The sequence below is a fragment of the Magnolia sinica genome, chromosome 1 (assembly GCF_029962835.1).
Source record: "Magnolia sinica isolate HGM2019 chromosome 1, MsV1, whole genome shotgun sequence".
NCBI classification, from domain to species: Eukaryota; Viridiplantae; Streptophyta; class Magnoliopsida; order Magnoliales; family Magnoliaceae; genus Magnolia; species Magnolia sinica.
This window is the reverse complement of record NC_080573.1, coordinates 14,922,407-14,935,580: the sequence shown is the minus strand read 5'-3', so window position 1 is coordinate 14,935,580 and position 13,174 is coordinate 14,922,407. Positions and strand designations below refer to the sequence as shown.

The 13,174-nt window shown below is 38.7% G+C and overlaps 1 protein-coding gene across 4 annotated transcripts in view; it reads right to left on the bottom strand.

The window, feature by feature from the left end:
* LOC131240775 (uncharacterized) overlaps positions 1–12,806 on the bottom strand; it is a 29,684-nt gene extending 16,878 nt beyond the window's left edge. Inside the window, exons 1-8 of one of the 4 annotated variants that reach the window (XM_058239259.1) lie at positions 12,623–12,806; positions 10,779–10,936; positions 10,386–10,547; positions 8,638–8,768; positions 5,981–6,125; positions 5,529–5,824; positions 2,864–2,988; positions 54–97 (exon numbers count right to left, since the gene is read on the bottom strand). In XM_058239259.1, coding sequence (XP_058095242.1) covers positions 54–97; positions 2,864–2,988; positions 5,529–5,824; positions 5,981–6,125; positions 8,638–8,768; positions 10,386–10,547; positions 10,779–10,936; positions 12,623–12,746 — 1,185 coding nt within the window. In that variant the 5' untranslated portion in view covers positions 12,747–12,806. The remainder of the gene's footprint in view (positions 1–53; positions 98–2,863; positions 2,989–5,528; positions 5,825–5,980; positions 6,126–8,637; positions 8,769–10,385; positions 10,548–10,778; positions 10,937–12,622) is intronic. The other 3 variants (XM_058239233.1, XM_058239242.1, XM_058239250.1) reach the window with 3 other exon arrangements.
* Positions 12,807–13,174: the final 368 nt, after the last annotated feature.

The window sequence follows — 13,174 nt, the reverse complement described above, 5'->3', positions numbered from 1 at the left end:
TACCAGATAATAAAAAACATGAAAAATTAAACGAGAGGGGCCAAACAGCTTACCGCTTGATTAGCAATTACTCTAGCACAAGACGTCTTCCCAGTCCCTAAAATTCACATTTCCAGTATGATTAACCTTGCTCTATTTAATCTAAAATGTCAGATAGAAAACTATGGATGCCGGAAAGAAAAGGTTTGAAACAGGGAAAAAAAGAAAAAAGCTATTGAATGATACGTTTTCATAACCTGAGAATCGTAATCACCATAGATAAATACAGATTTAATAGAAGAATAGAAACCTCAATGCAATAATGACGAAAACAACTAAATGTCACTACAGGTGCGCCATAAACCTTGTCCCAGCTCTCTCAGGTTAACTTTACGAATCTTATTTCACCAATAACTCCTCTCTCGGGTTAACTTTAGAGAACTTATTTCACCAATAACTCCTCCCTCAGGTTAACTTTACGTATCTTATGACTATCTAATGTTCCACCCTCAGTGTAAGTGAACAAGCATCTGTTTAGATCATCCATCATGTGAGAAAACACCTCAATCAGATGATCCTAACCATTTGATTAATGTTAAGGAGATCCGATGATCCCATATTGATTATACCAGAGATATTTGATTTGAATCGTCCAACATGTGGAGCCCACCTTCGATCCATCTCTCTTAATATGCACTTTGATCATATGATTCTAACCACCTAATCAATGGTTAGAAGAATGGATGGTTCATATTGATGATACTAGACAAGGTCTGATTATTGATTTGGATTGTCCATCATGTGCAACCCACCTTTGATGACCTATTTCTCTCGAAAGGAGAATGGATGATCCATGTTGTTTATACTAGAGAAGGTTTGATCATTGATTTGGACCATCCATCGTGCATTGCGCAACTCTGATGGACCATCCATCATGTGTTGCGCAGCTTTGATGGCCCATCTCTCTCAGAAATCACTTTAATTGGATTATCTTAATTATCAAACCAATGGCTAGGAGAATGTAGGGTCTAGATTGATTATCTTGAAGAAGGTCCAGCCATTAATAGGGAAATCCATCTATAATGGCCCATCCTTCCAAAAATCAATTTGATTGGATGATCCTAACTATCACCTCAATGGTTAGAAGAATGGATGGTCCATATTGACTATACTAGAGAAGGTCCACCAATTATTGATATGGACTGGCCATCATGCACGGCTCACCTTTGATGGCACCATATCTCCCCAAAATTACTTCAATCGGACAATCTTAACAATCAAATCAGTGATTAGAAGAATGGATAGTTCAATTTGAATATACTAAAGAAGGTCCGATCATTTATTTGGACCAAAGTATGCAAAAATGATTACTTAACGGCCGTTATGTAAAGGTAATGGTGGTCACCATTACGTGTTACAGGGTCGTTGCGGAAAAAACAGCCTGTTACAGGGCTGATGAAGGAATTTTTTTTCAAAAAAAAATTTGTAATTGTCGTTACAGCCACCATTACCGTTATAGAATACCATGATTTGAACCATACATCATGTGTGGCCCACCTTTGATGGCCTATATCTTTCAAACCAAAGAACTTCAAAGGGATGATCCTAACGATCTAATCAATTGGTAGAGAGATGACGGTCCTAATTGACCGTTCATCTTCATCATCATGATCACAAACATTATCTTCTAGGAGCAATGGGAGAAAATATTTGGGTGGAAAATAAAATAATATTATCCTATGGAACCAATAAAGGTCTAATGCAGGGGCATTTTCACACCGAGCTCAAGTGAGATGGCTTATGGGATGTAGGGGCACACTCGAGGTGGGCGGCCCGTGTGAGGTGGGTGGCTCGTGTGAGGCGGGCCCCACCCATGTGAAGCGGAACCCATGTGAAGTGGGACCCACGAGGGGGGTTCGGCCGAGGTCCTAACCCATGGGATGTAGGGCCTGGGCTATGAGATAAAGGGATTGATTCATCATGCTTTATCAGTTCGAGCTTTTAGAGCAAGTGGTTAATTGTCCTGCATTAAAGTGGTATCAACGCGGGAGGTCTCGTGTTTGAGACTCCCTACCGGGGGTGATTAATGCATGGGCGTTTTCACATCGAGCTCGAGTGGGGTGGCCTGTGGGATGTAGGGCACACTTGGGGTGGGCCGCCCCCAACCCCGCATTTGCCACTTGGAATCCTCTAATTAAACTCGACACGTCCCCTTTATGAAGCATCTTGCTCAAAGTTTCCCCAACCACAACAAAAGGATAAAGAGAAAAAGGGATCGCCTTGTCTAATGTCCCCTTGAAGCCTTGAAATAGTCCTTTGGCAACCCATTAACCAAGGATTGAAAAGGAGGCTGATTGCACACAATTTCACAGCCAATCCCTGCATTTTTACCGCATCCCAATCTGTCAAGCATATAGTTGAGAAATTCCCAATTGAAGTGATCATAAGCTTATTTGATTCAACTATTCTAAAAAAACTCAAAATCACTACTTATGAAGAAGAAGAAGAAGCAAAGGAGGGGAAAGAACAGAAGTATGGAATACCACAGAAACATGGTTGTAGGCATCTACAAGGAGCAGCAGACCAGTTTAATGGAATCAGGTCAAGCCAGCTGGTTAGGTCCACTTTTTATAGTAGTGGCTCCTGCCATTTGATCAACACTAGGGTCATAGCTAATATAATCAATTACATAATAAAGACCATCAAAATAAATTGGGTGAACTCCAGTAATGATCACATGTTCCACTAAGGCACAAACAAACTAGCACAGAAAAGAACATGTACTGCATGTCTTTCTTCACGACATAACATCAATAAAGCACACTTTTTTTATCAACCAAGGACAATCTGATTTCAGAGGCATATCTTGGACTAGAATGCATACCTGGTGGACCTTCAAAAAGCACCGCTCGAGGTCGATTGGACTCAAACTTGCATCGTGTGCCACGAGCAATATCATCATACACTTCAGGACTTTGTAGAGCCAACAATATGGTATCCTCTATTTCCCTGTAAATAAATAGCCAAAATAGGTCTATTGTATCTCCATAAATAATGACTAATACTGTCAGAACATTGGATACCTTTATGTGTGATGCATGCATTCAAACATAACCCATGCATACAAATAAACACTTTATATTACATAGCACCTGATGGTATACTATTAAAGGCCTTGGGACCAAATGGTATACTAGTAGAGGTCTGGAAATGAACATGAGAGATTGGTTTGTTTTGGCTGACTAAGTTGTTTACCAAGAGTCTAAGAACGAAGAAAATATTAACTGACCAGAGAAGAAATACCATGGTACCTATATACATGAATAGAGTAAGGAGAAAAAAATAGTACTAACTGTTACACATTAAACTTATGACCCATGCTATGAAACTTTGGGAGAGAGTGATTAAAAAGAGATCAAGGCATGAGAAGAATCATTCAGAAAATCATTTTCAATTAATGCTAAGGAGGTCAATCAGATGCTATCTTCTTACTCTCTATCAATTTTTTTTTTAGAGGTAACAAAGCTTTTATTAGAAAACTGTCAAAAGGCGGGAAAGCATACAGCCAAAGAAATCAGTTACAACCCAAAAAAAAAAGGATCCTTACTCTTGCTTGGGTGGTAGACTCTCGGGAGTTTCAACACCCAGTCAAGGGTTCGAGTATCCATAGGTGGTGAAATTCCACTAGCGTGAGTGTGTGAGGTGTGTGTGTGTGAGTTTTTTTTTTTTTTTTTAAAAAGACAATTTACAATTGTAAGTGATCTTTGAACACAAGGCCCAATCCACCAGATCCTGCTTAATCGTCCTAACTACCCCGATGACCAAGCTAGAAGAATTCTAGAAGCTTCAATCGTTCCTCTCTCCAAATGGTCCAAAGGGTCGCCATGCCTAGCCTCCAGATTGCTTTCCTTTCTTTCTGTACTCCTTCGTGCTAGGCCAAGAGGAGATCTTCTATAGAACCTTGCATTACTCCTTTGGAGGACAAGAAGGATAGTGCAGACTCTATGAGCAAAAAGGCAGTTGATGAAGAGGTGATTTATCATCTCTGCACTGCTCATGCACAACAAGCAGATCTTGGGAAGAATTATCAACCTACGTTCAAAATTGTCGATAGTGACAACCTGTCGCCGACCCACTAGCCATACAAAAGCCGCAACTTTGGGGGGAGCTCTGACAAGTGAATGATGCTATAAATCTTGCCTCGCCTGAGGAGGATTCTCGGATCATCTTGAAAAATGAGAGAACCGAGAATCAACTTGACTTGTCTTTGGACCACACGAGAGCGTCCTTATCCCCTGAGGATGGATGGAAGCCGTTTTGATGCTCAAGAAGATTAAGTCTTTTTATTTTTATTTTTTCGAGGACACATGGTGTCCCTGCCCCTTTTTGAGGTGAGACTATTCCCTGTGGATACACACAATCACCCACGACTAGATGTTTCAAGTAATGCCGAGGAAGGGAGTCGAACCCACACTTGTAAGGAGCAAACCCACGGTGATGGCCGCTCACCCAAACCTTGTTTCCTCATCCAAAAGATTCATCCTACATGGATGATGATGGCTCAAAATTGGTGAAATATGATCCATAAAGCCAACCCCAAAAAGCTAGGACAAGGAGATGATAATGATGGCTTTTCTAACATGACTTATATCTTTTCTAACATGACTTATATATATATATATATATATATATATATATATATATATATATATATATATATATATATATATATATATATATAAAAGTCATGTTAGAAAAGATATAAGTCATGTTAGAAAAGCTACATTCATATCCATATTCACCTCCATAGTGAATATTCGGGAACATAGTTCTTTTTGAGCAGTTTACTCACAAGTCTCAATGCTTTATTATTTAGGAGGGGAGTCCAGGAAAAATGGTAGATGCTTACGATGAGATCTTCCATAATACTTTTTAGGTCAAAAGCTCTGTTAAAATTTGTATGGGTGCATCACATTTATGTCATGGGTAATGCTTTTGCACTTAAAGCAAAAATGTCTGATGCAGGTTTTGGCACTCATTTTGAAGTGACTAAATGAGACAGATTATGACACGTGCATGATAACGCTAGGTTTTTACGAAGTCTGATGTCAATAGTCCTCTATGCCAAATATAGATGAATCCAAGTCGTCGACTCCAATGTATTTTATAAACTGCCGAGTCATGTCCTTATCATTCCTCTATTGCTGAGCATTGGTTTTCAATGTTATCTAATATTGTCATGATTGTAAAGCAAATTTTGAACAATGTAGAATAGAAAAGTAAAATGTCAATTTAGAATGCAAGGACTTCAGAGAACAAGATTTCTTGTCATTTTGCAGAGAGAATGCAACAAGACCAAGGAGGAAATCTTCGGGAAAGCTCCATTTTTCTGAAGATTTCAAATTTCTTTACTTTGACGTGTTCTCTCTTCAAAACACAAAGAATCTTCTGATCTGGAGGGCATGGGTCTTGTCAGATCATGATTCTCCGAACATCATGATTGTGTCAAAGACTAGCCATGATTAACAGATATGACATTTTCTCCATACCGCTTTTGTTGATCATATCCTGCAATGTTGTCCCATGATATGACCCCATTTGTGGGAGCTGCATGAGTTTCATTAAGTCCGAAGATTCTCACTCCCATGGCCTCCAAAGCAGCCAATGATTTCTCTGCAGAAGGTAGTGCACTGTTTGGCTTGTTTTCCCTTCTATCTGGGTAACCCCTAGGTTTTCTTTCCAAAGCTTTCTTTGCATCTGTCCTTCCACTGGCTAATATTAGTGCACAAACCAAGGCATCAAGCTCCTTCGGACTAAAGGTTCCTTGCTTTATAAACTCAATTTCCTGAAAAAGCAGATAATTGCTACCAACTTGTAATAGAAGCGATTAATTGCTAAAAATCTCACTATTCATTATGTATCATTTAAATACCAAATACCAAGTTAAAAGTCTTAACATTTTATAATGTCATTAACTGCAATAGGGAAGTTGGGAACTAACAGCATTCTCAGAGCTAATAAGTGATTGGAATATGAAAATACATAAATCCCCGTCATGCTTATCCTTATCTTCAGACGAATCCCTATCCCCCCCAACTTCCTTCCCCTTGTCAGGACGAGTAAGTGTTAGTTGCCAAGCAGCTGCACTGAAATAGAAGTATGGAAGTACTGTCCATTACTAGCAAAAACATATGAGTATTCATAATCCTTATCTCAGACATTCCAATTTCCAACCACGAACATATGTGTACATACAGATTAAATCTTGAAAGCTTACAGAATTAGTTCCTGAGAATTAGGTTATATCCATGGGATGCAAAGAAAAACCACCCAAGAAAAAAATAATGAACTAACAAATACAAGACACCACGAAAGAAATTCATCCCACAATATAATATACCACTCAAACTCAGTAAATCATCAAATGGAAGGCGAAAGGCAAAGAATATGGGTATAAAAGATACTGATTTTTCTACGGTGTGTTTGGTTGCACCAAATTTTATGAAATATCATGAAAATTTGCACCAAATTTATGAAATATCATGAAATGTTGCACCAAACTGGACATTAATAATGAAATATTATGAAATTTCCTGATAAGGTTGCAACGTGCGCACGTGTGCGCACCCATGCACACAGACCCACACATGCAGGCACGCACATACACAATGTTCAAGATGAAATTGATGTGTGGTTACCTATTGAGGAGAAAATTCAATGAGTACAAGTATTTATGCACCTTTTATGTATCTAACTAACATTACAATGATTCAATGATTTGGATCATCCTTTATACACAAGCAGATTTCAAGGAACAAAATGAAATTCATAAAGATACACAATAACATAAGTCAGTATCCATAAGAACTTCAAATGTGTCTTAATAACTAAGGTTTTAAACCTGTGTATCAGGTAACATATCATTCACCACCAATAAGGCCCGTATTGACCACCCCTATATCGTGCTGTTTCAGGGTGATACAGGGAATTACAGCTGTATCGTTCATGGGCAATAACAGTACGTATTGGGTGATACGTACCAGTTTCGGACAAGATTTTAAACCTTGCCTATAAGATATTCAAGCACGAGTTTCAATAGAAAATGAGACAACTAGTTGTAGCGATGCCCAAGCAAAAGAAGAAACTACAATTAGAACAGCCTCTGGCAAACTAGGCACGAACAGAAGAAGGAACTAGAACCTAGTTGTGTTGGCCTTTCATGGAACAAGGGATTATCATCATATCCTTATACCAACTATTTGGGGTCGGATTTATGAATAATTTTCTGCCAATTTCCTATTTAAGGCCAGTCTTCATATCCCTTCTCACCGGCTCAAGCCAAGTCCTTTTAGGTATTCCCCTCATCCTCCTAGCAGGCCCTTGAACTCTAATCAAAGTACCCTACCATTGTGAGCTGTCACTAGCTTTCATAGTACATGGTCATACCCAGTGTTTTAATTATCGACGATATCAGCCGATATATCCCACGATATATCTTATATCTCACCTGTGCGATACGAAACCCACAAGTAGTGGGATATATCTCACATGTTCAATCCGATGAGCATTTTCGATTTTCAATCCCTTTTTTTTCTGTAAATTATGTTAAATCAGTGTCAAATAAATCATGGATTGGGAGCTTCAATTTCGAGATTTGGAGGAGATGGACCGCGTTGCGGAAAATTGGAAAAAAATTAAAATCCAATTTCTCGCAAATCAATTGCAATATTTGTGTCCAAACATAAAATTAAATATGTATGTAACCTGATCTAGTGATTCTACTTTTGCTTTTGAATGTATTGCTTGTGTTTCCACACGTCTTCATACATTTATAAATTATATGAATTGACTTTGAATGTGCTTGAATCAATTCAGTTAGACAACGCATAGATTAAGACCTTATACAAAGAAAACCTATTATGTGCATTTGTTTTATGTAATGTTTTGATTTTTAAGTGTGTGTTGATGCCTTTTTTAACAATCACCGAAGTTTCATTGAAAAATTCGACGAATTTCCCAATGTTTCCCCATATTTCCAACAACAGCAATACATTATGCGATATAACCGATATATCCCATGCGATAACCGATACGTATCTGTATCCCAAGGGTGTGATACGTAATGCGATACCGATATTTCAAACACTGGTCATACCATCTAAATCAACACTCCACCTCAAAATGTAATCTAGCTTATATAGTTGACTGAGCAATCATGGTAGAAGTCATTGATTGTCATAGGTTTCAATGCTATTATCGATCATCGTCGTCGTCATCATCATCATCATCATCATCATCATCTAAGACATTCAACATGTAATCTAGTTTATATATTTGACTAAGTAGTCATAGTAGAAGTTTATTATCATAAGTTTCACGGCTATTATCAATTTTTAAAAAGTTTTAGTCATCAAATCTTATTCCAAATCATTAATATCTCCACCTATAAGAAACCTAAGTCTCCCTCTTATTTCCACCAGGTTTTTTGTAATGGATTGCATCCCTTCCATAAAGAAGACAATCACAATAAATGCCAACTCAGCATTTCAAAGAGGGAAAATCATCAGAATGATAACTAGAGAAGTCTGATATTGGATGAAAAAAATAGACAAGAAAACAGAACTTATATCTATACTTATAGTTATATGAAGTATGAACCTGTCCCAGGCACGCATTATCATTTCTGAACCACCACCGTGCTCCTCAGCGTTAAGCCCAAGACGTGAAACTAGATCCACAATCAGGTGTGATATTTCACATGTTGGAGGAATTTGGAATTTGATGGTCACCTGTAATGTCATACAACACACATTTGGTTATCTAATAATTAAAAATGTATCATCAAGGAGAACAATTGCCGGTGTATCTGTGCAAAGTTATAAATCCACCATATCAAATTTCCTAATTCTATAGATTATGTTATCCAAAAAAAGCATGGTCATAACCAGAAGACCACACCATTAAGGATATATAGTAAAAATATTTCCAAGGAACAGTGAGCATCATTTCATTATGCATGCATCAAGACAAAATGCCACCTCAAACTCTGAAGAAACAAAGGAAAACAGATAACATGCACATCCAAAACTTTTATTGTTTTGTCCAAATAGTTCTTGCATGTTTTTTTTTTTGTTTTTTTTATTTAAAGATGGAAATTTTCAAAAAAAGACGACACCTTGTTTCAGTAGATGAGCTTCGTGTTATTATTGGAGATGAAATTTTGATTAAAGCATGAGACTTCTAGAGTTTGAGACTTCGGCTCCCCTTCGTGTGTGGTGTTTTGTGTAAGAGAAAATAAGTTTAGCTCGAGTCTTTAGAAATGGCATGGAGATTTTCATTGTAGTATTCCTACAATTTCATAGATGCCAAAAGATGATTTGTAGATAGGGGTGTACATTGAGTTGAACCGAGTCGAGCTGGCCTCAGCTTGACTTGGCTCGGCCACTAGCTGACCTCAGCTCGAACTCGGCTCAGCTCGGTCCTCGAGCCTGGCTGGCCAGCTTGGCTCGGTTTGGTCAGCAGCTCGGACCAGTTCGAGCCGATTTCGAGCCAAGATCAAGCCGAGTTCGTCTGTGCAGCATTTCCACAAACACCTAGACTGCACCTTCAAAAACCCACTGTATGTAAAATAGCAGCAAAGGTTTTTCAGGTATTTTATCAAACACCTTCTAAGCAACATAAAAATCAAGAAAAAAAGGATATTTGTTTCATGTACATACCTTCCTTGCCACCAGCCACACTTCGTTGAGTCATTTCATCAAACACTTGGTGAGCAACATCAATATCAAAGTAACCGAGTCACCAAATTGGTTCGATTCGAGCTGGGTTCGATCCGAGTCGAGTCGAGTCGAGCTGCGGCCAGCTCAAACTCGGCTTGAACTCATTTTCGAGCTCAAAAAATCAGCTCGACTCGAACTCAGCTTCGAACCGAGTCGAATCGAGCTTTTTCGAGTCGAGTCGAATCAAGCTTCTTCGAGTCAAGTCGAGTGAGCTAACCAAGCTAGCTCGGTTCATGTACACCTCTATTTGTAGATGATGCCAGTCGTATTAAAGATTTAAGAGGTGATGCACCCAAGCTTTCACAGCCGCAAGCATGAAAGCTAAGGGCAGCAAGGGTGGGCTGCACATAATCACACGTGTGGACAGCTGGATGCTACTTTTCCTATCAGTTATAACTTAAAAACTTTTACCAGTAAAATTTGTACATTACTTTTACCAGTAAATTTTGTATATTATTTATGTGAAATCAGCTCACAAGCAGTACATCAGAATAGCATCAAACCCCTTCATAAAATCGGTGCACATTACAATACAAGTAAAGACAGCTAATAGATAAACCAATTTAGAAGTATACTGCTTGAAAGATACCACAAACATTTCAAATAAATAACAGTAGTACTTTTCACCTGTTGGCCCTTAACAGCAACAGAGAAAGATGGATAAGAGCCACGTTGCATTCCTCTATTTCGAAGCAATTCTTCCAATTGTTTTCGTTCTTGACTACCAAATTTGTCGATGCCACCATAGTTTGATGGCAGTTCCGATGCTGACTGACTCTGGGGATCAGCCTGCAGAAAGCAACATCCACAATAAATCACTATCCTCATGAAGCATATAGAGTTATGATGCATGTTAAAAGGTGTTCATTCATGCATTTCATTGGTCAAGAAACTAATGATGTTTAGGTGGTAGAATTAATCAAGCAAGGGTAAAATAGAATGACAGAAAGTTAAGTATCCAGCAGAACTCCCACAAAAAAATAATAATAATAAATAAATAAATAAAAATTCCATAAGTACCTCACGGGCCTCTGCATGAGACATTTCTAGCACTCCCATTCCGAACACACCTGCTAAGATAGCTGGTAAAATAGAACAGAACTCAGGCAACTCAGACACCGATTTTAACCTCAGTCCTTTGGGTGTGTTAGGATACAACCGGTGTTCATAAAATGGGCCTGCAAGAGAAAATTTCATTAAAGAATATAGAACACAAGCTACACCATTTTCCAATCCATATCATCTTCCGATAATGTTACGCTTTTTTTTTTTTTGTTAGCTTGTTAGTACACCCCACTGTCAGTTCACACTTGACTGTTAGCCACCCCCACTAGGGATCGATACCAAGACCTCAGTGTTGAAACGAGGTATCTTTCACTCAGTCTACCACTTGAGTTATGGATCAAGGTGTCGATAAAGTTACGCTTGCAGTTGTACAAGAAATGCAATACACAAAGCTAGATCCAGGCATGTATTGCCTACCAAGATACTATTGCAATCTAGATACTTGGGTAAGGGTAAGGATGAGAGATCCCCCTTCCTCAACACTTGAGATCTGACTCAACCATGAATGGGAACTCTAAAGCTTCTAACTTATATAGAAACTATAGTGCATGTTACCACTTGGGCAACAAATTCAACTTGCGATATTGTTAGGATGTATATTAATATGGTCACCAATGAGCAGTAACCATTCTTCGATACATACCTATATAACAAGAATTTTGATTTTGAGGATCCACCAAACCAAACCTTGTTGTACTTGATATCCGTAACTGTACTAGGGTAACATAGTACCATAGTAAGCTTAGCATGCTATGGTTAGATGTTATCATCCCCCAAAATTAAAATTATAATAAATTATTATTGATAGGCCACATTGAGGGGGCTAAAATCCTTGCAAATGTAAACATAGCTATCATTCTTCTTCTTCTTCTTCCTTAGCCACCCTACCTTTACTATGAATGTAACCAATAATACTAAATTACTCTCAACATATGTAGTACTGCTCAGACCAATCCTAACTACCTCTCTTCAGCAACACAATTTGAAACAAATCACACCCATTACAACATGATCTTATCCCACCAAAATAGGTCCCGCCAATTCGGGGAGTAACAACAAAGATCTCAATGACAAATTTAAAGTATTCTACGTAGCTAGACCAGCTTTATTGAATTTTTGCTAGCAACCTAACAGCACATTTGCATGCATGCACTTACAATAAAACCGGATAAGATTACCAAATTGATTTCATTTCAAAACAGAGATGAAATGCAGTGAATTGGAGAAAACTTCCCTTTTAACATCTTTCTACTTCCGCCAAAAGGCGGCCTGATCTCTTTATATTCAAACCCTTTTGGATAAAAAGAAAATCCAAAAATTTGGGATTAAACATCATTCAGAACACCCTACAAGCAACTGGTAACCAGAAATCATGCTCAGTGAAAATAAAGGGTAAAAATCAAACTCAATCCGGAAATACAAAAGAATTCATTTCCGTATATAAAACGAAACCATCAAATTCATTCGCTCCCGGAAACAAACATTTGTGATTGTTAAGTTGATTTGCAACATGTATGGATGCGCGCACGAAGAAAGTTGTCGAAAATCAGTTTAATCGGGACAAAATAAAAACAAATCAAATTGAATTATGTTGCTTTCAAGTCCAAATTGAAATTAACATAATTGTGATTTGAAACGTACACCGCGCTGTGAATGCCAGGGAAGGAAGTTACAGTTTTATATTATCATAGTTCAGTTCAGTAGTGAATCCAAACGCATTCAGTAAACAAAACACAAATGAATTTGCCGTGCAGGGGAGAGAGAGAGAGAGAGAGAGAGAGAGAGAGAGAGAGACGTACGATGAAGTAATGATCGGTGCTGAAGTTTTGAGGGAGCAGAAGAAGAATAGGCGGTGGAGTTGAGGAGGTTGTAAGAATGCCATGATCGGCATTTCTTAAGAAATCGCACCGCTGCTGTTGCCATTCTCTCTCTCTCTCTCTCTCTCTCTCTCTCTCTCTCCTTCCTTCCTGAATCTCTTCTTCTTCTTCAAGTCATGGGGACTGTTCCTCGATCGAGAACGACCCGCCTCCAATGGGGAAGCCAGGACTCGAGGCGGTTTGAAAGGCCACGAGATCGACAGCGAATCAGCCCGGGTGAGAATAACGGAACACGTGTACAGGTAGACAGGTGTGCAAGATCCAGACCAATCATTAGATGGGGCAGGCTATGAAGATGCAGTTACCTAAAAAAAACCAGGGATCCATTCATCAGGCGGACCGCAGTTTTATAATGAAATGAACAGTTACAAAATAATCAACGGCTCCAATGGATTTACACGTGGCCCACTTAAGGAATTGGCCAGCTTGGCTTTTAGGCAGGGCATGTGAGGTGTACACGAGTCGAACCGAACC